This window comes from Pelodiscus sinensis, chromosome 12 (genome assembly GCF_049634645.1).
Source record: "Pelodiscus sinensis isolate JC-2024 chromosome 12, ASM4963464v1, whole genome shotgun sequence".
Taxonomy (NCBI): Eukaryota; Metazoa; Chordata; order Testudines; family Trionychidae; genus Pelodiscus; species Pelodiscus sinensis.
Window position 1 is genome coordinate 47,959,840 of NC_134722.1, and position 25,084 is coordinate 47,984,923.

At 69.3% G+C, this 25,084-nt stretch overlaps 1 protein-coding gene across 2 annotated transcripts; it reads left to right on the forward strand.

Moving 5' to 3' along the window:
* The first annotated feature begins 3,935 nt into the window (after positions 1-3,935).
* BCAR1 (BCAR1 scaffold protein, Cas family member) lies at positions 3,936-22,818 on the forward strand. 2 transcript variants are annotated; one of them, XM_075940610.1, is made up of 7 exons: positions 3,936-4,095; positions 16,067-16,669; positions 17,595-17,753; positions 18,459-18,572; positions 19,393-20,454; positions 21,746-21,835; positions 21,949-22,818. In XM_075940610.1, exons 1-7 carry the CDS (start codon positions 4,084-4,086, stop codon positions 22,462-22,464), a joined length of 2,556 nt encoding a protein of 851 aa, XP_075796725.1. In that variant the 5' UTR covers positions 3,936-4,083; the 3' UTR covers positions 22,465-22,818. The 2 variants fall into 2 exon arrangements, with proteins under 2 accessions (XP_075796725.1, XP_075796724.1); XM_075940609.1 differs by lacking the exon at positions 3,936-4,095 and having other exon boundaries at positions 16,040-16,669; positions 17,595-17,741.
* The last annotated feature ends 2,266 nt before the right edge of the window (positions 22,819-25,084 follow it).

Here is a 25,084-nt window from a genome sequence, read left to right on the forward strand (position 1 = left end):
TGCCCCCTTCCCGCGGGGCCTGTCCCCTTCCCGCAGGGCCTGCCCCCTTCCCACAGGGCCTGTCCCCTTCCCGCAGGGCCTGTCCCCTTCCCGCAAGGCCTGCCCCCTTCCCGCAGGGCCTGTCCCCTTCCCTCAGGGCCTGTCCCCTTCCCGCAGGGCCTGCCCCCTTCCCACAGGGCCTGTCCCCTTCCCGCAGGGCCTGTCCCATCCCGCAAGGCCTGCCCCCTTCCCACAGGGCCTGTCCCCTTCCCGCAGCGCCTGTCCCCTTCCCGCAGGGCCTGCCCCCTTCCCACAGGGCCTGTCCCATCCCGCAGGGCCTGCCCCCTTCCCACAGGGCCTGTCCCCTTCCCGCAGGGCCTGTCCCATCCCGCAGGGCCTGCCCCCTTCCCACAGGGCCTGTCCCCTTCCCACAGGGCCTGTCCCCTTCCCGCAGGGCCTGTCCCATCCCGCAGGGCCTGCCCCCTTCCCTCAGGGCCTGTCCCCTTCCCACAGGGCCTGTCCCCTTCCCACAGGGCCTGTCCCATCCCGCAGGGCCTGCCCCCTTCCCACAGGGCCTGTCCCATCCCGCAGGGCCTGCCCCCTTCCCACAGGGCCTGTCCCATCCCGCAGGGCCTGCCCCCTTCCCTCAGGGCCTGTCCCCTTCCCGCAGCGCCTGCCCCCTTCCCTCAGGGCCTGCCCCCTCCCGCAGCGCCTGCCCCCTTCCCGCAGGGCCTGTCCCCTCCCGCAGCGCCTGTCCCCTCCCACAGGGCCTGCCCCCTCCCGCAGCGCCTGTCCCCTCCCGCAGGGCCTGTCCCCTCCCGCAGGGCCTGCCCCCTTCCCTTAGGGCCTGTCCCCTTCCCGCAGCGCCTGCCCCCTTCCCGCAGCACCTGTCCCCTCCTGCAGGGCCTGCCCCCTTCCCGCAGCGCCTGTCCCCTCCCGCAGGGCCTGTCCCCTCCCGCAGGGCCTGCCCCCTTCCCACAGCACTTGTCCCCTCCCTGCAGGGCCTTCCCCCTTTCTGTAGAACCTGTCCCTTCCCGCAGGGCCTGTCCCTGCCCCCTCCCGCAGGGCCTGCCCCTTCCCGAAAATAACCAGCGTAGCGGCTTTGCGCAAGAGGGTTTTTCTTGTGCAAGAAGGGGCCGTGTAGACAGCTCCTTGCGCAAGAGCCTCTTCTGCAAACATGGCGGCTCATTAGATATGCAAATGAGGCTCGGCGATAGTCCACGCTTAGCCTCATTTGCATATCTCTGGCGCAAGATCGCCCTGTGTAGACATAGCCACAGTGGGATGAGTCCCACGTTTTCATGCAGGACAGCGGCCTGGAGAGCGGTGTTACGTAGATTCCGGTAGCACGGAGGAGGCCCGGGTGTGCCGGGCGCTGTAGGAACACAGGAGCCACAGCGATCGCTCACGCAGCCCAGACAGACAGCGTGTGGCAGGACAGTTTACTCTTCTGGGCAGGGGCTGCGCACCCCTGTATGTGTGTACAGCTCCGAGCACTCCCTGGGCCATTAATACAATTCATGCCAGCCAGGCGTTCAGCCTCCTTACCCCGGCTCCCGGCTCCCGGCTCCTCGCCACTCTGGGCCGTGTGTCCCCCATGCGCACCTTTCAAGGCAGTCTCCAGGGCTCAAATTAGGTCTCAATTGGACTGGGCCAGCCAGTGCCAGCCCCACCCCCACCCTGGCACCACCCAAGGGCTTGTGGGGGGGCTGTAGTGGAGCATGGTGATTCTCTCACCCCCCCCACGCCTCCTCCCCCAGACCCTGCTCCCTGGCAGGCAAGCGGGTGGGAGGTGCCAACTTTTCTCCCCCCCCCTTCGTAGAATCATAGAACTCCAGGGCGGGCAGAGCCCTCAGGAGGCACCGAGTCCAGCCCCCTGCCCACGGCTGGACCAACCCCGACTCAATCAGCCCAGCCAGGGCTTGGTCAAGCTGAGACTTACACACTGCCTGGCACCGTTGGCCTTTTAGCTAATCCGCCACCGGAGGCTTGTTTTTCCGAAGGGGGGGTCAAATCTGTCCCTACGTGTCCCAGTAAACACCGCTGGCCACGGTGCACGGGGCAATGCAGCTCGCAAAGCCGGCTGCAGCCGGGAGCGATGCTCCAGCCCCCGGGAAGTTGTGTTGCTTTACTGCGGTGAGCGCTGCAAACTCCTGTGGCCACAATTCGATCAGTGCGTAGGCGAGCGCTTCCTGGATGAACCGCCCTGGGGTAAGGCCCCATAGATGGGTACAACGGGTCTGCCCAGGTCTCTCCAGCACCGTTCATGGGGTAACAACTCACCCCTCACACACACACACGGCCCCGTGTCACACGCACGCACACGCAGCCCTGTGTCGCACGCGCGCACGCACATGCAGCCCTGTGTCACATACACGCACATAGCTGTCACACACGCACTCACACACAGCCCTGTGTCACATGCACACACAGCCCTGTCACACACACAGCCCCGTGTCACACACACGCATGTACACACAGCCATGTCACACACGCACTCACACAGCCCTGTGTCACATACACGCACACACACAGAGCCCTGTCATACACACAGCCCTGCGTCACATACACGTGCGCACACACAGCCCTGTGTTGCACACACGCACGAACATACACAGCACTGTGTCACATGCACAGCCGTCACACACATGCACAAACACACAGAGCCCTATGTCACATACATGCACCCACATGCACGAACACACACAGCCTTGTGTCACATACATGCACACACACACAGAGCCCTGTGTCACACACACGCACAAACACACACAGCCCTGTGTCACACACACGCACACAGCACCATGTCTCTCTCACACATACAGCCCTGTGTCACACACATACACGAACACGCACAGCCCTGTGTCTTTCTCTCTCTTACACACAGCCCCATGTCACACACACACACACTCACACAGTCCCATGTCACACATACAAGCGTCCCGTGTCACACACACACACACACCCCTGTGTTATACACTCGCAGTCCTGTGTCTCACACACACACACACACAGCCTCGTGTCACACACATCCGCATGAACACACACATATAATCCCATGTCACACATGCAATCACACACACAGAGCCCCATCTCATACACTCACACACACACAGCCCCATGTCTCAAATACACACTCACAGAGTCCCATGTCACACACGCAGTCTCGTGTCACACACACATACAGACAGGCAGTCCCATGCCACATACACACAAACGCAGCTCCATGTCACACACACACACACATACACATGCACGCAGTCCTGTGTCACACACATGCGCGCACACACAGCCCCGTGTCACACACTCACACGTGCACATGCAGCCCTGTGTCACACACACACACAGTCCCGTTTCACACACTCATGCACATGCAGCCCCATGTCACACACACGTGCACACACAGTCCTGTGTCACACACACGCGTGCACACACAGTCCCGTGTCACACTCACACACTCACATGCAACCCTGTGTCACACACTCACACATGCAGTCCCGTGTCACACAACCACAGGCGCATAAGCAGCCCAATGTCACACACTCACACATGCAGCCTCGTGTCACACACTCACGCGCACACGCAGCCCCGTGTCACACACTCACAGGCGCACGCGCAGCCCCGTGTCACACACTCACACACTTAGCCCCATGTCACACACACAGGCGCACATGCAGCCCCGTGTCACACACTCACACACGCAGCCCCGTGTCACACACACACACACGCAGCCCCGTGTCACACACTCAGGCGCACACGCAGCCCCGTGTCACACACACACACACACAGCCCCGTGTCACACACTCACACACGCAGCCCCGTGTCACACACTCAGGCGCACACGCAGTCCCGTGTCACACACTCTCACACGCAGCCCCGTGTCACACACTCAGGCGCACACGCAGCCCCGTGTCACACGCGCAGGGCGCCCCCTGCTGCCGGCGGGCGGGCGTGCGGAGGGCGGCGCTGGGGGCGGGCTCGCTGCCCAGCCCAGCCCAGGCGGCGCGGCGGCCAGTCGGCCGGGGGAGCGCTGGGGTGCGGAGCTGCCGAGCCGCGCCGAGCCGGGCCGCGCCGCCTGGGCCCGCGGCGGGGCCGCCGGGGAAGATGAACTACCTGGTGAGTGCCCCCCCCCCCCCCCCCGCCCGCCGCGGCCCGGCCCATCCCCGCCGCCTCCTGGCGCCGGCCCCGGCCCATCCCCGCCGCCTCCTGCCGGGCAGCCGGGCCCCGCTGGCAGCTCCGGGCCGCCCCGCGGGACAATGCGGAGCCGCGGCCGCGCCGAGCGCCCTGCCCCGCACGACGTGGCACGGAGCGGGCGGCCCCCGGCGCCGGATCGGGCCCCGCAGCGGGCCCGGGGAGGGTCATTCGCCGGCCCAGAGCCCGGCCGCGCCGGGGGCCTGCGCTGGGGGTGGAGCCGGGGCTGGGGCCGGGCGTGAGGCTCGGTGCGCGGCGAAGCGGCTTTGTCCTTTGCGGGAGAGCGCGACGGACCCCCCTCCCCCCCCGTGATGAGTTGGTTGGGTCTCAGGCCGGGCCCCTAGCTGCTCAGTCCCCCCCCCCCCCCCCCGACCCCTGTGTTGAATTGGTTGGGTCTCAGGCCGGGCCCCTAGCTGCTCAGTCCCCCCCGACCCCTGTGTTGAATTGGTTGGGTCTCAGGCTGGGCCCCTAGCTGCTCAGTCCCCCCCCCCCCCCGTGTTGAATTGGTTGGGTCTCAGGCTGGGCCCCTAGCTGCTCAGTCCCCCCCCCCCCCCGTGTTGAATTGGTTAGGTCTCAGGCTGGGCCCCTAGCTGCTCAGTCCCCCCCCCCCCCCGTGTTGAATTGGTTGGGTCTCAGGCTGGGCCCCTAGCTGCTCAGTCCCCCCCCCCCCCCGTGTTGAATTGGTTGGGTCTCAGGCTGGGCTCCTAGCTGCTCAGTCGTCCCCCCCCCCCCCCGTGTTGAATTGGTTGGGTCTCAGGCTGGGCCCCTAGCTGCTCAGTCCCCCCCCCCCCCGTGTTGAATTGGTTAGGTCTCAGGCTGGGCTCCTAGCTGCTCAGTCCCCCCCGACCCCTGTGTTGAATTGGTTGGGTCTCAGGCTGGGCCCCTAGCTGCTCAGTCCCCCCCCCCCCCCCGTGTTGAATTGGTTAGGTCTCAGGCTGGGCTCCTAGCTGCTCAGTCCCCCCCGACCCCTGTGTTGAATTGGTTGGGTCTCAGGCTGGTCTCCTAGCTGCTCAGTCGTCCCCCCCCCCCCCCCCCGTGATGAGTTGGTTGGGTCTCAGGCCGGGCCCCTAGTTGCTCAGTCCCCCCCCCGCCCCCCGTGATGCGTTGGTTGGGTCTCAGGCCGGGCCCCTAGCTGCTCAACCCCCCCCCCCCCCCCCCCCCCCCCCCCGTGATGAGTTAGGTCTCGGGCCAGGCCCTGGTGCTCGCTGGACTGGTGGCCCAGACCCGGCCGTAGGCTCCGTGCCCCGGTGCCAGGGCGGGCATGCACTGTCCTTCCCCGCTGCCGGAGCCGTCTCATGCCAGCAGCGGGCGCAGGTCCTGGCTGGCCCGAGGGGTGCCTGGGATGGGGGCCCCGCCCGGGGACTGGGTTCCCAGCCAGGGGCCTGTCCCAGCGGGCAGCCTGGCTGCGACCTGGGCATATGTCCTGAGCATTTGTTCCCCCCTAGGATCCCCTCCCCCAGCATGGGCCGCTGCCCTGCCCCGGCCCCTAGCGCCTGCCAGCCCCGGCTCTCGGGGCTCTGAACCAGGGCCTGGTGGCCAAGATGGCCCAGAGGTTCCCCGGACACTCGGCCCCTTCATCCCCCCGAGGGCAGGCAGGGCCGACTCTGGCTCAGGTTGGGCCCGGGGCTCGCAGAGGAAGTGACCTGCCTGGAAGTCGTGTGGCACATCCGGCCGAGCACCGGACTTCCCCGCCCTGCTCTCCCCACTGGCCGGCGCTCCCTCCCTGACTCGGCCCCATGGGACAGGGGCAGTGCCCCCTGCTCCCACCCAGCTGGCGCCTTCCTGGGTCACCCCCCGGCAGGGCCTGCACCCTGCGATTGAGCCAGGGTGCTCTGGCACTTGGCACCAGCCCATGACAGCCAGGAGGGGGTGTCACCAGGCACTGCCCCCTTGCTGGCCCCGGGGGCAAGGGAGGAGGCCCACAGCGCCCTGACCCACACTGGGCCCTAGGCTGCCTCTCCCCTCCCCCCCGGCTGTGTGGGTGCCTGGAACCAGGCTGTCCAAGCTGGGGGTCTGGCAACATTTGACCATCGGGAGCTGGGTCTGTGCTGGGCAGGGGGCCCCGAAGCCTGTTGGGGGGGCCGGATTCCCCCCCCCCCGTGAGATTTGCCACTGGCAATAGAAGGGGGGAGGGAGCCGTTGCTGGAGGAGGCCACGTGGTGCCAGGGGCCGGCGGGGGGGGAACTGGCACAGCCGGTGGCTAGTGGCAGAGCGTAAGTGCCCTGCCCGCCTGCGTCAGCGACGGCGTTAATGATTCACCCGGCAATCAGCCTTCGGCCTGGCGCAGGGCCCCGCGGGGGAGGGGAGCGACTCCTGTCATGCTACAGCAGAGCGGGGGCAGGGACCCCCCCCCCCCCCCCCCCCGCAGCACTTGGAACCCTTGAGAGGAGACGCCCCCTTCGGCCAGGGCCTGCCCCCTGGCTGGGGCCGACCAGGGCTGGGGGGGATCTTCCCAGGTGGCGGGGGTCACAGACCCCTTTGGCAGTGCCCACGGCGGGGGGGTGTCTCTGCGCTGTGGGAGCTGGTGACGGCTTAGCTGGCTGGTTCCCCTGCTGTGTTCGGGGTTCTCTGTCCAACCCCCTTTGCCGCAGATTTGCCCCGGTGAGCGGAAAGGTGGGGGGGGATGGGGCGGTCGCCTGCGTCTCTGGGCAGCTGGTTCTGCCATGGCCGGGGGGGCTACCAGCCCCCTCGGGGCCATTCTCCTCCCTGGGCCTGGTTCCGACGGCAGGCGCTGTGGGGCTGGGCGGCCTGGTGCTGCGGGTACGTCCAGCGCCACGTGCGGCCGAGCCCCGAAGGCGACTGTCACCATCCAACAGCCCAGTGAGGAAGGGGGGTCCGGGCAGAGACTCTGGGCCTGCCCACAACCAAGGGGACTCAGGGCCTGTTGTTCCGTCCCTCCGTGGATTGAGGGGTGCCCCGGCGTGGGGGCTGCGGCCTGGCTACGAGCTGTAGCTGCACCCACCCTCGGGGAGGCGCCCGCCCCTGCCAGCTGTGGGCGGCCGCGTGTGACGCGGGGCCGTGGGAGCAGGTGGTGTGGGAGGGAGTTCCAGGAAGAGGGCGCGGCGAGCCCTGAGCGTAGCATATCGCTTTGCGGGGCTGCCCTTGCTCCCGGGCACCTGGCTGCCCCGGGGGGGGCTGGGCGTGGGGCAGCTGGGAGAGGCCTGCCCTTTGCAAGCCCCAGGGTGCAGCGGCTGCGCAAACACCTAAGATTGCTGGCGCGGGGCCATGGGCAGGTCAGGACTGGAGGCTGAGCAGCACCCGCCCTGCTTACCCTGCCTGAGGCCCTGGCTCATGGCGGGCCTCTCAGAGAAGGCAGCCAGCAAGCCTTGTATGCACCAGATGGCTGAGGAGAGCCGACCTGCGGGGGGAAGGAGGCCCGGTGGCTTAGCGTCCCAGATGAGGACTCAGGAGACCCAGGTTCAAATCCCAGTTCTGCCACAGATTGTCCAGGAGACCCTGGTCAAGTCACTTAGCTGCTCTGTGCCTCAGTTTCCCTAGCAGGGCAATCTGGGTAATAGCATGGCCCTGTCTCCAAAGAGTGCGGGAGGTCAATATGCGCTCAGATGCCGTGGTTGGGGGGGGGACAGATAAATCCCCCTCCAGATACGTGAGCATTTGAGAGTCCATATGCTGCATTTGAGGAGCCCTTCTCTCGGCAGGAAGCCACCTGGTCAGGACCCCCCTGGTGTGAGCCCGCTCGTGCCAGGACACACCCTCCCCCGCCACGTGAGCCTACTTGTGCCGGGGCACTGGCTCCCCTGCGGGGTTGGGGGTGAACGGTCCCTGGGTAACCTGGCCCTGGCAGACCCGGCATGACCAAACCACAGCAGCAAGGAGTGGAGAACTGGGGGGGTCCCGCCTTGTCCTGCCCAGGGGGCCCTGGCCCCCGCTGCCCAGCCTGCCTGGGCGTGGTGCCGCGGCCCCGTGTCCGGCCGGGCTGGCGCTCAGAGGCCGCTGTGGCAGGTGTTGATGCGGGTGGCAGGGCAGGGCGGCAGGAGGCGGTTTGCTGGGCACCGAGGGGGGAGCGACGATCAATCCGCAGCAGCTGCGGGGCGGGCTGGGGGCGGAGCCGGGAGGGTGCCGTCGGCTCTGTGTCTGCAGGACAAGCCAGGCCCCGGGCTCTGGCAGGCACCGAGGGCCGGCTGCTGCCGGGAGAGGGGCCCTGCCTGGGGCTGGCCAGCTCCCCAGCTGCCGTGGGAAGAGCACGTGGCTTGGCTACTGGGAGCTGCGCCGGGGGGGCCTATCGGGTCCCCTCTGCCAGTCACCAGAGCCAGCGGGGGGGGCTGGGGTTTGGGCCTCGCTTGGCGTCGCTGCTGGGGGCGGGGGCAGGCTAGAAACAGGCCGGGGGGGCTGAGGGAGGCCCTTAGCCAGGGAGTGTGCTACCGGCTTGTGTGCACTAGTGGCTGGAATCAGGCCTGTGCTGCAGGAGCCCATAGGCCCTGTACTGCTAGTGACTAGTGGCGAGTCTCCGGTCGCTCAAGCGGCAGAGGCCTGCGCCGGAGCGACTGGTTTCTCTCCCCACTGCCGCGGGCGTGTCCCTGAGCGGCTATGGGGGGGTTGGTACACTACCAAACCCAGTGAGGCCCAAGCTTTTCTTGTGGGATATCCCGCCCGGCCGTTACCCCAAGTGTGGCAGTGTTCCCCTGGGAAGCCCCCCCGGTCCTCCTGCCCCACGGCTGCTGCATTCGGAGCCCGTTGGGTGCCAGACTGGGACCAGCCCGGGGCGTTGCAGTAGCCCCAGAAGAGCTCGGCGGTGGTGGTGCGGGGGGTAGAGGAGTCCCCCTTCCCCTAGAGAGGGGCTGGCTGGCTTAGTGGGTGGAGGAGCTATCTGCCCTGGCCCCGGAGTGCAAACACTCCATCCTCGGAGAGGGAGACTCAGCCCCGGTTCCAGCTCCGCCACCGATGCCCCTGTGACCTTGAGCATGTCTCCAAGTGTGCGTGTGGGCTGGGCCTTACCTACGCTGACCTGCCACCTGGCCCCGCCCCCAGGAGGGGTGGGTCTATGCCCGCTGTTGTGAGCGGGGCTTGGTTCCGGGTCGCTGTGCTGCTGTCTCTGAGAACTGGGCTGGATTCCAGCACTAGGTGCCAAGAGAAAATGTCCCTTTCGCCTCTCCGAGAAAACAGCTGCCCCCAGCTCATCCCTGCGCCAATCACACAGCACCATCTCCCTTTTACAGCTGGGGAAACTGAGGCATGGGGCCAGGAAGCAGTTTGCCCGCACTCACCAAGCAGAGCAGGGAAGAGAACCCAGGTCTTCTAAGTCCCTGTCTGCTGCACAGCTCACTAGGCAAGGCTGCCTTCCCCAGCCTACTGTTGGTGTCTCGGGAAAGGGTGGCACCTGGCCCCGACACCCTGCAGGTTCCCCCCAGGGCTTCCCCATGGAGTCTGGCTGCCCTTGCCCCAGCTGTGTCTGAGGACACCCGTTGGGTTCTGAGCAGGTGTGGCATGGGGCTCCATTGTGCCTTGCCAAGGTGCCGTTGGGCTCCACTGTGCCATGGGGCTCTGGCGTGGCGTGGGGCTCTGGCGTGGCGTGGCGTGGCGTGGCGTGGGGCACTGGCGTGGCGTGGCGTGGTGCTGTGGTGTGGCGTGGGGCTCTGCCGTGGCATGGCATGAGGCTCCTCCGTGGCGTGGCGTGGCGTGGGGCTCCATTGTGCCTTGCCGAGGTGCCATTGGGCTCCATTGTGCCATGGGGCTCTGGCGTGGTGTGGCGTGGGGTGGGGCTCTGGCGTGGCGTGGGGCTCTGGCGTGGCGTGGCATGAGGCTCCTCTGTGGCGTGGCGTGGGGCTCCATTGTGCCTTGCCGAGGTGCCGTTGGGCTCCAGTGCTATGGGGCTCTGGCGTGGCATGACGTGGGGCTCTGGCGTGGTGTGGCGTGGCGTGGCATGAGGCTCCTCCGTGGCGTGGTGTGGGGCTCCATTGTGCCTTGCCGAGGTGCCGTTGGGCTCCACTGTGCCGTGGGGCTCTGGCGTGGCATGGCGTGGGGCTCCTCCATGGCGTGGCATGGGGCTCTGGCGTGGCATGGCGTGGGGCTCTGGTGTGGCGTGGCGTGGCGTGAGGCTCCTCCGTGGCGTGGTGTGGGGCTCCATTGTGCCTTGCCGAGGTGCCGTTGGGCTCCACTGTGCCGTGGGGCTCTGGCGTGGCATGGCGTGGGGCTCCTCCGTGGCGTGGCGTGGGGCGCTGCCGTGCCGTAGGTCTCACCTGCTGCAACAACCCAGCAGAGCTTGGAGCCCCTCCGAGACCCGGCTTCAGTGCATGCCAGGCTGTGCTGGGCCAGGGAGTTGCTGCGCCACGGAGCAAGGGGCACGCGATTTGCTGATGCCCCTTTCCGGAGCGCTGCCAGAGGAGCCCCGTGGCACAGCCGCCCTGGTGGCCGAAGCAAGCTGGCTGCTGGCCCATGCACCCTGGCAAGGGGGTGGCTACGGGGCTGGCTGGTGGGGGAGTTGGGCTCCTGGTGTATGCCCCAGGCACCCTCTGGGCGGGATAGGACTGTCCCTGTGGGAACTGCCCTTAACTCCAGGGCTGGCTGGTGAACCACACGCTCCCCCGGGCCAGGTCGGGGCTCGGACCCTGCCAGGATGTGCCACGCAGCTGAGCGCAGACCCTAGTGGGCAGGTGCCCATGTCACCGAGGGCCACAGCTGGCATCAAACGGGTCCCTTGGGCAGCCAAAGCAGGGCGGGCAGTGCCCGTGCCCGGCGAGAGCGGGCGTCAGACGGGGGAGCCAGCGAGAGGGCAGGGAAGAGGCCGTGGCGGGCGGGGAGCGCTTCTGCCAGGCGCACAAAGGGCAGCGTTGTGTGCCGGGCCCGCGTCCGGCTCCCCGCTCTGCAGACAGCCGGTCTGTTGTTCGGTGTGAGAGGCGCTCGGGGCTTTTCTCTCCGCGTTGCTGGTGCGGCGCCTGCCGGCTGCCTGCCCGCCCGTGGGCACGTTCTAGGAGCCGGCGGTGCCAGCCGCGTGGCTCTCAGCTCGCCGCCCCCCGCGCAGCCCTGCCTGGCATGCGCCAGCACCCTCCCCACAGGCCTGCCAGGGAGGGGATCTTCTGCCCCGAGGGGGGCCAGGGGGCCCGGTTCAGCACCCGCCACAGGGAGATGCCAGGGCCACGTGCGAGCCTCCGCCCAGGCACTCCCTGGCAGCAGGTTGTGCAGTGGTGCATTCAGCCCCCCGCAACCGTGCCCACCCGCCCTGTCACCTGTGCTGGGCTGCCCCCCCGAGGCGCCCCGATGGCTCTTGCGGGGAGAAGCGCGCTCCCCTCCTTGCCCCGGGCACGGGTGCCACCTGGCAGAGCGGGGCCCCAGCGAGGCCGTGGGGCGGGGGCGTAAGGACACGGGGGGTTCTGGCTCCACCTGCAGGGGCAGTGCCAGGAGGCAGGGGTGTCCTGTCCGCCGGGTTAGGGTGCCAGCAGTGCCGCTCCTTGCAGGGCCGTGCGGCGGGCTCCGGGGCCACTGACAGCGGATCCTGCGCAGATGGGGCTGGGCTCAGGCTCGGTGCCCCCCAAGTGCCAGTCCTGGGTGGGAGCTTTTCCTTTCCAAGGGGCCTGTGAATGTCCACAGGGCAGTGGAAGGACTGGCAGGTGGGATCCAAGGTACTGCCTGTGGGGAGGTGCATGTGCAGGCATGTCTGCTCTCGCCCACGCGGTGCCCACGCTCTCGCCCACGCGGTGCCCACGCTCTCGCCCGCGCGGTGCCCACGCTCTCGCCCACGCGGTGCCCGCGCTCTCGCCCGCGCGGTGCCCGCGCTCTCGCCCGCGCGGTGCCCGCGCTCTCGCCCACGCGGTGCCCACGCTCTCGCCCACGCGGTGCCCGCGCTCTCGCCCGCGCGGTGCCCGCGCTCTCGCCCGCGCGGTGCCCGCGCTCTCGCCCGCGCGGTGCCCGCGCTCTCGCCCGCGCGGTGCCCGCGCTCTCGCCCGCGCGGTGCCCATGCTCTCGCCCACGCTCTCGCCCGCGCGGTGCCCATGCTCTCGCCCACGCTCTCGCCCGCGCCGGTGCCCATGCTCTCGCCCACGCTCTCGCCCGCGCGGTGCCCATGCTCTCGCCCACGCTCTCGCCCGCGCGGTGCCCATGCTCTCGCCCACGCTCTCGCCCGCGCCGGTGCCCACGCTCTTACCCACGCTCTCGCCCGCGCCGGGGCCCGCGCTCTCACCCACGCTCTCGCCCGCGCCGGGGCCCGCGCTCTTACCCACGCTCTCGCCCGCGCCGGTGCCCACGCTCTCGCCCACGCCGGTGCCCACGCTCTCGCCCGCGCCGGGGCCCGCGCTCTTACCCACGCTCTCGCCCGCGCCGGTGCCCGCGCTCTTACCCACGCTCTCGCCCGCGCCGGTGCCCACGCTCTCGCCCACGCCGGTGCCCATGCTCTTACCCACGCTCTCGCCCACGCCGGTGCCCACGCTCTCGCCCACGCCGGTGCCCGCGCTCTTACCCACGCTCTCGCCTGCGCTGGTGCCCGCGCTCTTACCCACGCTCTCGCCCGCGCCGGTGCCCACGCTCTCGCCCGCGCCGGTGCCCACGCTCTCGCCCACGCCGGTGCCCGCGCTCTTACCCACGCTCTTACCCACGCTCTCGCCCGCGCCGGTGCCCACGCTCTCGCCCACGCCGGTGCCCGCGCTCTTACCCACGCTCTTACCCACGCTCTCGCCCGCGCCGGTGCCCACGCTCTCGCCCACGCCAGTGCCCACGCTCTCGCCCACGCCGGTGCCCGCGCTCTTACCCACGCTCTTACCCACGCTCTCGCCCGCGCCGGTGCCCGCGCTCTTACCCACGCTCTTACCCACGCTCTCGCCCACGCCGGTGCCCGCGCTCTCGCCCGCGCCGGGGCCCACGCTCTCGCCCGCGCCGGTGCCCGTGCTCTTACCCACGCTCTCGCCCACGCTCTCGCCGGCGCCGGTGCCCGCGCCGGGGCCCACGCTCTCGCCCACACTCTCGCCCGCGCCGGTGCCCGCGCCGGGGCCCACGCTCTCGCCCGCGCCGGTGCTCACGCTCTCGCCCACGCTCTCGCCGGCGCCGGTGCCCGCGCCGGGGCCCACGCTCTCGCCCACACTCTCGCCCGCGCCGGTGCCCGCGCCGGTGCCCGCGCTCTCGCCCGCTTCTGGACGCTGTTCTGTTGGGGGACGATTGCTGAGGCTGGTCGCGCCAGGCGTCTCCGCACAGGGCTGTGATCGAATTGTCCGAGTCTGGTCCCCCCGGTGCCAATCCGGGGCTTTGGCTGGCAGGCTCCATCCCAGCGGCCTTTCCAAGCGGCTGCTTCGCGGTGCCTTGCGGGAGGCCGGCAGAGGTGGCCGTAGGGAAGGGGGCGGGGCATCCTTGGGACACCTGCGGGGGGTATGAAATTCTCCCCATGCAGGACCGGGAGAGTCCTCTGGGTTCATGTTCCCTGGGAAACTTGTCCTCTGTCACCTCAGCCTTGTCGCGTTCCTGTGCCCTGCCTCAGTTTCCCCACCTGTTGCAGCGAGGCAACAACTTGTCCTTGGGGCCCATGGGAGGTGTGAGGGTGGTGCTTTGTGATCACAGTGAGGGGGGCATCTCCCCCCTGCCAGCCCTTTGGCATAAGAGGCTGCTGCTGGCGGGGAGTGCCAGCTAACACCCAGCCCTGGCAGCCAGCACAGGGATGCCAGGCTGAGTGGGGGGAGGGGGGCAGGGTGTGGATCAAGCTGGCCAGGCACAGGCTGAGCGGGAAGTTCACTGGGCGAAAACCTGGCCTTGGCTGTGAGCCGCTCACTTGGAAATGCGGCTGGTGCTGGGGTGGGGCTCCTGCCAGTCCCCTGGCAGCTGTCTCCAATTTTCCGCCTCGCGCCAGCCCATCTCCACAGCCCACCTGTCGCTGGGATTTCCAGCCATCCGGGCAGGGCCTGAGCCAAGCTCCCCACCGCACCACCCGTCCCTGGGGGTCTGGCAGCCCCGACTCCTGGGAGGCGCCCGCCTTCCGTTCAGAAACGCTGGCCCCTCCCCACGGGGCCAGTGTCTTCCCCTGCGTCTCCCCCCCTCCCCCCCCCAAGGTTCCAGTGCTGGTTTGCTGGTGGGAACGGAGTCCCTGTGACCAAGTAATCAATCCCTGGTTTATAGATGGGGAAACTGAGGCACGGGCAGAGCAGTGCCTTGCCCGGGCTCACCTGGAGTTGGCAGCAGAGCCCGGGTGTGCCAGCCCCGAGTTCCCTGCTCCCCCCTCTGACACTGGTGAGGGGCGTGGGGTGCTGCTAGTGACCGTGCTGTGGGCCGTGTTGGAGAGCCCCCATCCCCAAAGGGCCCGGCTGTTGGGCCTGGCAGTTTGGGCTTTGTGCCCCTCCCCGCCTCAGTTTCCCATCTGTAGCTTGGGAAGAAGCGTTGTTAGTGCCCCCCCATCTTTGATCCCCCTCACTCCTCCTGCCTGACTGCCCCGGCCGTGGGGCTGCTCCCCGACCCCGGCACGGCCCAGGCAGCCTCGGGCCTGGAGCAGTAAAAGGGGTCGGCGTCTCCTGATCTCTCCCCCCCCCCCCCCCGTGTGCCAACCCGAGGGGCCAGGCACTGGGAGTCGGGTCCTGGCCCTGACCCCCTGTGCTTTGGCACATGTGAGCTACCCCCGGCGGCAGGGCCAGCGGGCCGGGCTCTCCGGGCTCCGCTCAGGGGCGGGCCAGAGCTGGGGGGCCAGCGGGCCGGGCTCTCCGGGCTCCGCTCAGGGGCGGGCCGGGCTCTCCGGGCTCCGCTCAGGGGCGGGCCGGGCTCTCCGGGCTCCGCTCAGGGGCGGGCCGGGCTCTCCGGGCTCCGCTCAGGGGCGGGCCGGGCTCTCCGGGCTCCGCTCAGGGGCGGGCCGGGCTCTCCGGGCTCCGCTCAGGGGCGGGCCGGGCTCTCCGGGCTCCGCTCGTGAGGAATTCTCCCTGGCTGACTCGCCGCGCTGGCACTTCCTGTCCGGCCGGGGGCACCGGAAACGGGAGCATTACGTGAGGGGCCCTGCAGGCGGCTCCGGACAGGATGCGAGCTGTTCTGGCAGGAAAGGCGGGCGAGGGCCGTGTTCCGGAGAGCGCCGGCCCGGCCCCTGGCTCTGGAGCCCTGTCACGACCTGGCCTTCCCCGCGGTGCTGGGCGCCCGGTTTCCAGCTGGGACCTCACCCGGGTGAACGAGCGGCTCCGGCGTCCCGCAGGGCTCGGCTCCGTCTCTTTCTGCCCGGCACCACCCAGGGCGAACGAGATGGGCTGTCAAGTGGCACCCTCCCCTGACCCGCCCCGCCCTGCTGCGCCAGCCGTGGCGCCCCCCACGGCTCTGCCGGGGCCCCTGGCCCACAGAATCGCACGGGTGGGGGTGTGGCCCTCCGAGCCAGTCGGGTCACTCTGGGTTTACCCTGCAGGGTCTGAAGGCAGCCGGGGCTGGAGGGGGCCCCGGGTGTCGGGGAGGTCCGGGGGCCGCACGGCGGGAGATGCCCACGGGCTCGGTGTGTTGCATCCCCCGCTTGGCTGGGAGCCAAGGTTGGCAGCAGCAGGGCAGGCTGGCCAGGGAGCTGCCCACCCGCCTGCCATGCAGCCTGGGCGTGACTCATCCAGCACTGCCGGCCCGGAGCAGGGTGACTGGGACTGGGGGGGTTCTGAGTGGAGAGGCGGGGACGGGGGGACCCGGCGTCCGGGCTGCGTCCAAGCCAGTGGCGGATCCCCCTGCGGCTGGCGCTGGCAGTGCCCGGCCCCCAGCACGTGGCCGCACAGGGGTGGGGTCAGCAGGGCTGGGTGGGCACTGGGAGATGCCGGTGGATTTCTGTCCCGGGGCCCTTGGCCGGGGCACTGGCCCGTTGAGCACGTGGGGCGTGGCTGGCACATGCCCCCAGGCTCCCCACGCTGGGTCTCTTGCCTCTGGGCGACCCCACAGGCCTTTGGCGGGCGGCGTGTGGCCCCGGGCGGGGGCTTGGAGCTGTGGCCGCCCCCTCACGCCGCCCTCCATGTCCCCGCAGAACGTGCTGGCCAAGGCGCTGTACGACAACGTCTCCGAGTCGCCGGACGAGCTGTCCTTCCGCAAGGGCGACATCATGACGGTGCTGGAGCGCAACACGCAGGGGCTGGAGGGCTGGTGGCTCTGCTCGCTGCACGGGCGCCAGGGCATCGTGCCGGGCAACCGCCTCAAGATCCTGGTGGGCATGTACGACAAGAAGCAGCCGGCGGGGCCGCCGCCCCCCCAGGCCTCGCTGCCCGGCCCGCCGCCCCCCGCCGCCCGCCCGCCGGGGGACAGCGTCTACCTGAGTCCGGCCCCCAGCATCTACCCGGGCCCCGCGCCCGGAGCCGCCTACCCTGCCCCGCCCGCCAAGCAGCCGCTGGCCTACCCCAAGCAGCCGCCGCTCCCCGCCGGCCAGGAGATCTACCAGGTGCCCCCCGCGCTGAGCCAGGCGCCCGAGCTCGCCACCAGCCCCCCGCAGGAGATCTACCAGGTGCCCCCGGCCGTGGGGCTGGGGCAGGACCTCTACCAGGTGCCGCCCTCCATGAGCCAGCCCCAGGACCTCTACCAGGTGCCGCCCTCCTTGGACGTGCGGGGCTGGGACGGGCCCAAGCCCCAGGGAAAGGTAGGATGCGTCCCCCTGCGCCGGCGCACCCCAGGGCCCCGCTTTGCCAGCCGGCGCACCCCAGGGCCCCGCTTTGCCAGCCGGCGCACCCCAGGACCCCGCTTTGCCAGCCAGCGTGCCCCAGAGCCCCGCTTTGCCAGCCGGCGCCCCCCAGGGCCCCGCTTTGCCAGCCGGCGCACCCCAGGGCCCCGCTTTTGCCCCATGCCCATGGGGGGGGGTCCCAGTACTGGAGCAGCAGCTGGGGGTGGGCACGATGGGCGGGGGGCATTCCAGAATGGGGGGGACTGCCTGGCCTTTGCCTTCCGGAGAGAGCAAAGTGCACAGACGTGTACCCCAGACTCAGGACCCCACCTCACTGGGGGCCGCAAACAGACCTGATGGGACTGCAGGACACTTGATAAGCAGCCACCCGGCTACCTGAAAGCAGGCGGGACCACGGAGTGTGCTGGGCTAGAGAGGTTCCGCCTGTGCCAGTGGTGCACACTCGCACATGCCCTGGTGCACACAGAACAATTTATTCCACACACGGATGGAAAAGGTTAGCGGGAGCCTTGGCTCTGAGCGTGGGGGCCGCAGGCCTGGGGCAGAGGGTTGGGGCCAAAGACGAGGGGTTCGGTGGGTGGGAGGGGGCTGCCAGGGAGCGGGTGTGGCCAGGAGGGAAAGTGCGGGGGGGTGAGATTCCTCCCTGGGGTTAGCCAGGGAGCCAGCCTGGCCTATGCTTCCCAGAGCAGGTGCGCAAGGGCAGCAGCCATGGTGCCCGTCAGTCTGGAGCTGGGGAGGGGAGGCCCTTCCTCCAGGCAGGGCCACCCACCCCTGTGCCCAGACAGCTACTGCTGGCTGCAGACCCCTGGAGCTTTGTGCTCCCCCAGCGACGGCCCGCCCAGGCTGGGAGCGCCTGCCCACCTCACCCGGTGCTCTCCTCCAGGTGGTGGTGCCCACGCGGGTGGGGCAGGCCTACATCTACGACTCACCCAAAGGCGAGCAGGACGAGTATGACATCCCCCGGCACCTGCTCTTCGGGCCCCAGGAGATCTACGACGTGCCCCCCGTCCGGGGCCTGCTCGCCAGCCAGGTCAGCCAGGAGGTGAGGCCCTGGGCCAGCAGGCAGGCTGGGAGGCCTGTGGGCCTGGCTTCCAAGCCCCAGCGTGGCCCAGGGCCGCTGCTCTCCCCATACCCTGGCTTTGTCCACGTCGGCCAGGGGCGGAGCTTCCTTGCAGGGTGGCCCACCTGGGCTGGGGGGCGGAGCTTCCTCAGAGGACAGCCCCCTGAGTGGGGGGGCGGAGCTTCCTCAGAGGACAGCCCCCGGATGGGGGGGCGGAGCTTCTTCAAGGATAGTCCCCTGGGGTGGGAGGCGGAGCTTCCTCAGGGTACTCTGGCTCTTGTGTCCTGGTTCCTCTCCCAGGGTGGGACGCGCAGGGCAGGGCTGTCTCCTCTACAGCTTGGGTGCGTCTCCCACGCAAGAACAAGGGGCACCTGCTCATGCTGAAAAGGGCAGAGTCCAGCGAGATTAGCCCGTGGAACTCCCTGCCGCATGACATGTCCAGGCCTCGCCTGTAGCAAGCTCCAAAGAGATCCCTAGTTGGGTCTCTCGAAGGCAGAAGTGATGCTGTGTGTCCAGGCTCCGCCCGAGAGCATCTGCAGGCGGGGAGCAAGGCAGGGTGCAGCCATCCCTCCTGTGGGACTCGTGCCCCTCCCTTGACAGGCGGGCTCCTGGGCTCCAGGCCGGGACACCGGGATCCGTGCGGCTGTAGGCGCGCAGGAGCTGATGCCTCGCTCGCTGTACCCGCAGGTCTACGACACCCCCCCGATGGCGGTGAAGGGCCCCACCAGCCGGGAGCCGGGCCAGGAAATCTACGACGTGCCGCCCAGCGTGGAGAAGGGCCTGCATCTGGCGCCCCACACAGTGCGTGGCTGGGAGGGGACAATGGGGCCAGGGAGGCTTGTGGGCGGGGCCGGGATCGTGGGCGGGGCCAGGCACTGATGCCAGGAAGAGCTCATGGGCAGGGCCAGGCTCGTGGGTGGGGCCAGGAACAGATGCCAGTCAGGGCTTGTGGGCGGGGCTGGGAACAGATGCCAGTCAGGGCTCGTGGGCAGGACCAGGCTCGTGGGCAGGGCTGGGAACAGATGCCAGTCAGGGCTTGTGGGCGGGGCTGGGAACAGATGCCAGTCAGGGCTTGTGGGCGGGGCCAGGCTCGTGGGCGGGGCTGGGAACAGATGCCAGTCAGGGCTTGTGGGCGGGGCCAGGCTCGTGGGCGGGGCTGGGAACAGATGCCAGTCAGGGCTTGTGGGTGGGGCTGGGAACAGATGCCAGTCAAGGCTCGTTGGCGGGGCCAGGCTTGTGGGCGGGGCTGGGAACAGATGCCAGTCAGGGCTTGTGGGTGGGGCTGGGAACAGATGCCAGTCAGGGCTTGTGGGCGGGGCCAGGCTCGTGGGCGGGGCTGGGAACATGCCAGTCAGGGCTTGTGGGTGGGGCTGGGAACAGATGCCAGTCAGGGCTTGTGGGCGGGGCCAGGCTCGTGGGCGGGGCTGGGAACATGCCAGTCAGGGCTCGTTGGCGGGGCCAGGCTTGTGGGTGGGGCTGGGAACAGATGCCAGTCAGGGCTTGTGGGCGGGGCCAGGCTTGTGGGCGGGGCTGGGAACAGATGCCAGTCAGGGCTCGTTGGCGGGGCCAGGCTTGTGGGCGGGGCCGTGCGCGGTGCTCACGTCCGTTGTGCCCTGGCCAGGTGTATGATGTGCCCCCTTCCGTGAGCAAGGACGTCCCGGACGGTCTGTGCCGAGAGGAGACCTACGACGTCCCACCTGCTTTCGCCAAGCCCAAGGGGCTGGAGCCAGCCCGGCGCCCGGTGGAGCCGGCCCTGCCTGAGGACGTGTATGACGTGCCGCCAGCAGCCGGGAAGGGCGCCCCGGAGGCCCCCTGCCCGCAGGAGATCTACGATGTGCCGCCGGCGCTGCGGGGCCCGGCCCAGGACCTGTACGACGTGCCCCGGGAGCTGCGCCTGCCCGCCGAGGACGAGTCGGTCTACGACGTGCCGCCACAGGTGGACCGGGAGACCCGGGCGGGCGAGGCCAAGCGGCTCTCAGCCTCGAGCACGGGCAGCGCCCGCAGCAACGTCTCCAGCTCCTCCCTGGACGCGGGGCCGGGCAAGGAGGCGCCCAAGGAGCTGGGCCTGGACCTGGATGCAGCCATGGAGCTGCTGGCCCGGCTCCAGCACCATGTCAGCAGCTCCGTCTCCTACCTCATGTCCTTCGCCGGCCGGCGCGGCCCGGAGCAGCTGGAGCTGCGGGCGGCGGCCGAGGGCGTCCAGGTGGCGCTGCGGGACCTGTTGGAGTTCGCCCGGGGGGCCGTGGGCAGCGCGGCCCAGGCCTCGGACCGCGCCCTGCATGCCAAGCTGAGCAAGCAGCTGCAGAAGATGGAGGAGGCGCACCAGGCCCTGCTGCGGCACAGCCAGGCGCTGGAGGGCTGCGGCTGGGCCCCCAGCGCCGACGACCTGGACCGGCTGGTGATGTCGGCACGGGGCGTCCCCGACGACGCCAAGCAGCTGGCGTCCTTCCTGCACGGCAACGCCTCGCTGCTGTTCCGCCGGGGCAGGCCGCCCGCCGAGGGCCCGGACGCCAGCCCGCCCCTGGCCAGCCACCCCCCAGCGGCGCCCGCCGACAAGGCCAGCAGCATCCAGTCCCGGCCCCTGCCCTCCCCGCCCAAGTTCCTGGCGCAGGAGTCGCCCGACGGGCAGTACGAGAGCAGCGAGGGCGGCTGGATGGAGGACTACGACTACGTGCACCTGCAGGTGGGCAGCGGGGGGCGGGCGCCCCGGCAGAGCCAGGCCCCCGGAGGCCGTGGGGACCGGTGCCTGCCGCCTTCCCCGGCACCCTGCCCTCGCCGGGGGGGGCCTGCTCCCTGAGCTGGATAGGAGCAGCGGGGGGCCGGGGTGAGCCGGGGCGGGCAGCGTTCCTAGGGCACCTTTGACAGCCCAGAGGGCCATTGTGGTGGGGCTCCCGCCTGCTTGGGGGGCTGGGCCCCCTGGATCTCAGGGGCCGGCGCTGGCTGTGCTCCCTACGCAGCAGCCGCTCCGAGTGCGCAGTCCGGGCCACGTCCGGGTGGGGGGGGGCTGCCTCCCTCCCGCCTGGCCGGGCCCCTTGCTGGGCCGCGGGCTTACTCCAGCCACGGGCTGCAGCGCCACCGCCTGGCCACCTGCCGTACTGCACCCAGGCTGCTGCGCTGTAGCCAGCTGGGGGGTGTCCCCCGTGGCGGGGCAGGGCTGGGTGTGCGGGCACCCCGGGAGCCTCCAGCGTGCCCGCCGGGGAGGGGCGAGGAACCGGGGCCCGGAGCTGTCTCCCAGCACCGGGGCTCCCCAGCATGGCGGTGCCGGGCCAGCCCCGTTCCTCACCGGGCTCCAGGCAGGAGAGGGGGAGCCCCGGATCTCTGCCCTGGCAGCTGGGGTGAAGGCGCCTTGGGGCAGTTACTCCCCCCTTCCCCGCCATTACATCCCTCCTCCCCCCGGGGCCGTTACTCCCCCCTCCCCCCATTACTCCCCTCCTCCCCCTGGGGCCGTTACTCCCCCCTCCCCCCATTACTTCCCTCCTCCCTCTGGAGCCGTTACTCACTTCTTCCCCTGTTACTCTCTCCTCCCCCCGGGGCCGTTACACCTCCCTCCCTCCTCCCCCCGGGGCCATTACTCCCCCCTCCCCCATTACTCCCCTCCTTCCCCCAGGGCCGTTACTCACTCCTCCCCCTGTTACTCCCCCCTCCCCCTGTTACTCCTCTCCTTCCCCCAGGGCCGTTACTCCTTCCCCTGTTACTCCCCCCTCCCCCTGTTACTCTCTCCTCCCCCCGGGGCCGTTACTCCCCCCTCCCCCTGTTACTCCCCTCCTTCCCCTGTTACTCCCTCCTCCCCCTGTTACTCCTCTCCTTCCCCCAGGGCCGTTACTCACTCCTTCCCCTGTTACTCCCCCCTCCCCCTGTTACTCCTCTCCTTCCCCCAGGGCCGTTACTCACTCCTTCCCCTGTTACTCCCCTCTCCCCCGTTACTTCCCCCCTCCCTCTGGGGCTGTTACTCACCCCAGCCTCTCTCCTTCCAGGGCAAGGAGGAGTTTGAGAAAACCCAGAAGGAGCTGCTGGAAAAAGGCAACATCATACGGCAGGGCAAGGGGCAGCTGGAGCAGCAGCAGGTACGGGGGTAGCCCGGGGAGCTGGGCAGGGGCTTGGCTCGCGCGGGGGGGAGGCTGGGAAGGGCCCCCACCGCGGGGCCGGCCCCCTGACGCGCTCTCCCGCCTCCCCGCAGCTGAAGCAGTTTGAGCGGCTGGAGCAGGAGGTGACGCGGCCCATCGACAACGACCTGTCCAGCTGGGCGCCGCCGCAGCCCTACGCACAGGTGCGGGGCGGCAGCGCCCTGGGCCCCTCCGACCGCCAGCTGCTGCTCTTCTACCTGGAGCAGTGCGAGGCCGGCCTGGCCGCGCTCACCAGCGCCGTGGACGCCTTCCTGGCCGCCGTGGGCGCCAACCAGCCGCCCAAGATCTTCGTGGCCCACAGCAAGTTCGTCATCCTGAGCGCCCACAAGCTGGTGTTCATCGGCGACACGCTGGCGCGCCAGGCCCGGGCCCCGGACGTGCGCCACCGGGTGACTCAGCACAGCAACCGCCTGTGCGACCTGCTCAAGGAGCTAGTGGGGAGCACCAAGGCGGCCGCCCTGCACTACCCCTCGCCCGCCGCCGCCCGGGACATGCTGGAGCGGGTCCGAGAGCTGGCCGGCGGCACGCAGCAGTTCCACATGGCGCTGGGGCAGCTGGCAGCCATGTGACCGGCGCCGGGCACGCCCTCCCGCCGCGGCCCCGGGGCGCCAGGCGCCTGGCACGGGCCTTGGACGTATTTCAGGAGACCCTCGGGGGGGCGCCGGAGTGAGCCTGGGAACGCAGAGGGGCCTCCCCCGAACGCAGCCACCGAGGCAGATCCCTGTGCTCCGGGAGGGGTTTGGCCACGGGGCCGAGAACGAGAGTTGCTGGAACTGGAGCCGAGCAGGCGGGCTGCGCTGATTTCCTTTGACTGAATGATGGAGCTCTCCCGCCTCGCGGGCAGCCGGGGCGTTGTGCTGGGCGAAGGCAGGGAAAGGCAAGGGGAGGTCTCTATCTATCGATAAAGTACAGTCAAACTGTAAGCCAGAGGGGTGTCTGTGTCCGCCACCTGGCCCACAGCGCTGGGTCTGGCCGGCGGCCCCTGGGCACAGGGAGATGTGCCTCGCCGGGGCATGGCAAGACAGCACCCAGAGTTACCCAGCAGTTGGTGCCTCGAAGTGTGTGGGTTCCCGGAGCAGGAGGGAACCTCATGCCTGTCTGGGCCCCTTGGCATGGCAGCACAGAGGTTTGCCTAGAGCCAGGGGGTTGTGTCAGGGGGACCTGCCATTCCAAAGAGCGGGGACCCCACCGGGAGGCCCCAGGGCACTGGCCAGAGTCGGAAAGTCCCCAAGCACCTGGCTGCTGGGGTCCGGGGTCCCTCGCTGCTTGCCTGTGTGGGGCTGGGTTGCTGTGAAGGGGGGTCCCTCTGCCAGTGTTGGGTCCCTAGGGGCCGTTGAATCTCCTATTGCCCCCAGGCCGAGGTGGGTGCACTGCACTGGCCTCGGGCAGCGTTCCTGCGCGCTGGTAACCAGCTGCCGGGCTCCACCCCAGAGCTGGTCGCTGTTGCTTTGTGGTCTTACAGGGCGACAGAGGCTGGGTACATCTGGGTGTTGTCGTCCCTCTCCACCCCTCCTCACCTGTGCCCACAGTGAGCTCCAAGGGGGCATCCTGGGGTTTGCCAGCTCTTCCCTTGCTCTGGCCCTTCAACTTGATGTTTTTCCGCCCATGGTGACTCAAGCCCCCGTCCCCTTAGCCCACGGTGTCCTGCGGTGGCCTGCAGGGGGCGTTGCATGGGCACAGGGTTGGCGTGCTGCTGGTGCTGGGGAGGAACTGAGCCCCGCCCAGTTGTGGCCCTCAGCTGGGGAAAAGGGGGAGCGGGACCCAGTGAGAGGGACCAGAGATTTGGGAGTTGTGATCAGCGTTCCCTGGAAGCTGGGCACTCGTGCGACCAAACGCCGCCCAGCTGATTAGCAGAGCACCCACCGCTAGGCTTGGGTTTCTCCTGGTGGTGCACATTTATGCCTGTCTGGGTGCCTCAGTGCAGGTAACAACATTGATTCCACACATGGAAAAAAATTCGCATGTGGATGAAAAAGATGAGGGGCCGTTGGTCGCGCCACACCATCCTGGCCTGCGGAAACGGGGACTCACAATATAAACAGCGCGGTTCTTCAATCTCTGCCGTCCTGGGGCGGCCGCGTGCTGGGATCCCTGGAGCCCACGGTCCAAGGAGGAGGTTGGTGAACTGGGGAGGGCTCTGAGAAGAGCCGCAAGACGTCAAAGGGCCGGGAAGCCCTGGAGCACGCTCTTTCGGGGCGGTGCGAGCCCCCTCTGGCTCCGTCTAGCTGGGGCGCAAAGGGCTAAGCCCGGGGCAGCGGCCACGGGTGGGGAGTGGAAGCCAGAGGGAGTAACTAACGCTAACGCAATTTGCATGGGGTGCGGGGCGTCCCCCTCGCCACCCATTTTCCAGGAGAGGCCGGTGCCTTTCTCAGAGCTCTGCCCGAGGGCCACGGGGGAGTCGGGCTCTGGCTGGGCCAAGCGGGGCTCACGCTACAGTCTTGGACCCCAGGGACTGGTTGGGGGAGTTTTACTAGTGACGGTGGCAACATGAACCTGCCGCAAGTGGGGTTGGGGCTGCACCTGCTGTTGGTCGCCCTCCAGTGGCTGCCCCAGGGAAGTGTGCCCCAGGGAACTCGGTCTATGGGGGGTGACCTGCTGCCCCACGGCTGTGGGGCTGCCCCCCCCCCACCAGCAGGGGAGGCTGGCACTAGGACCTCACTGGCGTGGTGCCCAAAGGGCCACGTGGCACAGACCAGACAAGGCAGGATTGGCCTGGGACACAGGAGCCCTGGGCTACTTTCTGGCCTCTGCCCCAGTGTCTGCCTCAGTTTCCCCAGCTGTGAGGGGAGGAGGCCGGGTGCTTAGTGGCCCAGTTGATGTACCAAGTGGGTTGCTGAGGGGCTGGCAGCGTCACCTTGCGCAGCTGGGCCTGGATCCAGACACGCTCCCGCCACTGCCCCCATAAAGCCCTCGCGCTCAATGTGCTTTGCAGCCAGCAGTGGGTGCCGTGAGGAAACTGAGGAACAGATAGTTGGCCCCCAAAGCCATGCAGGCGCCACCCCCCTCGGGCTCTGGCCAAAGGCCAACTACATGGCCAGGCCGGGCACCATACCACCCACCCCAGGGCCAGTTAGCAGGCAGGAGTGAGCTGTGCCACCCTGGGAGCCAGCCCTGACCCACGGTTATAGGGGGCATGAAATCTCCCAGCAGGCAGCTCCTGAGGGTGTGGGGGGCAAACCAGCCAGCGTG

What these genes read in the sequence shown, in the direction of transcription:
- BCAR1 (XM_075940610.1), top strand. An exon ending in GGCCCAAGCCCCAGGGAAAG is followed by an intron (nt 16,670 to 17,594) that starts GTAGGATGCGTC and finishes GCTCTCCTCCAG; the next exon opens with GTGGTGGTGCCCACGCGGGT. An exon ending in ACGACTACGTGCACCTGCAG is followed by an intron (nt 20,455 to 21,745) that starts GTGGGCAGCGGG and finishes CTCTCCTTCCAG; the next exon opens with GGCAAGGAGGAGTTTGAGAA.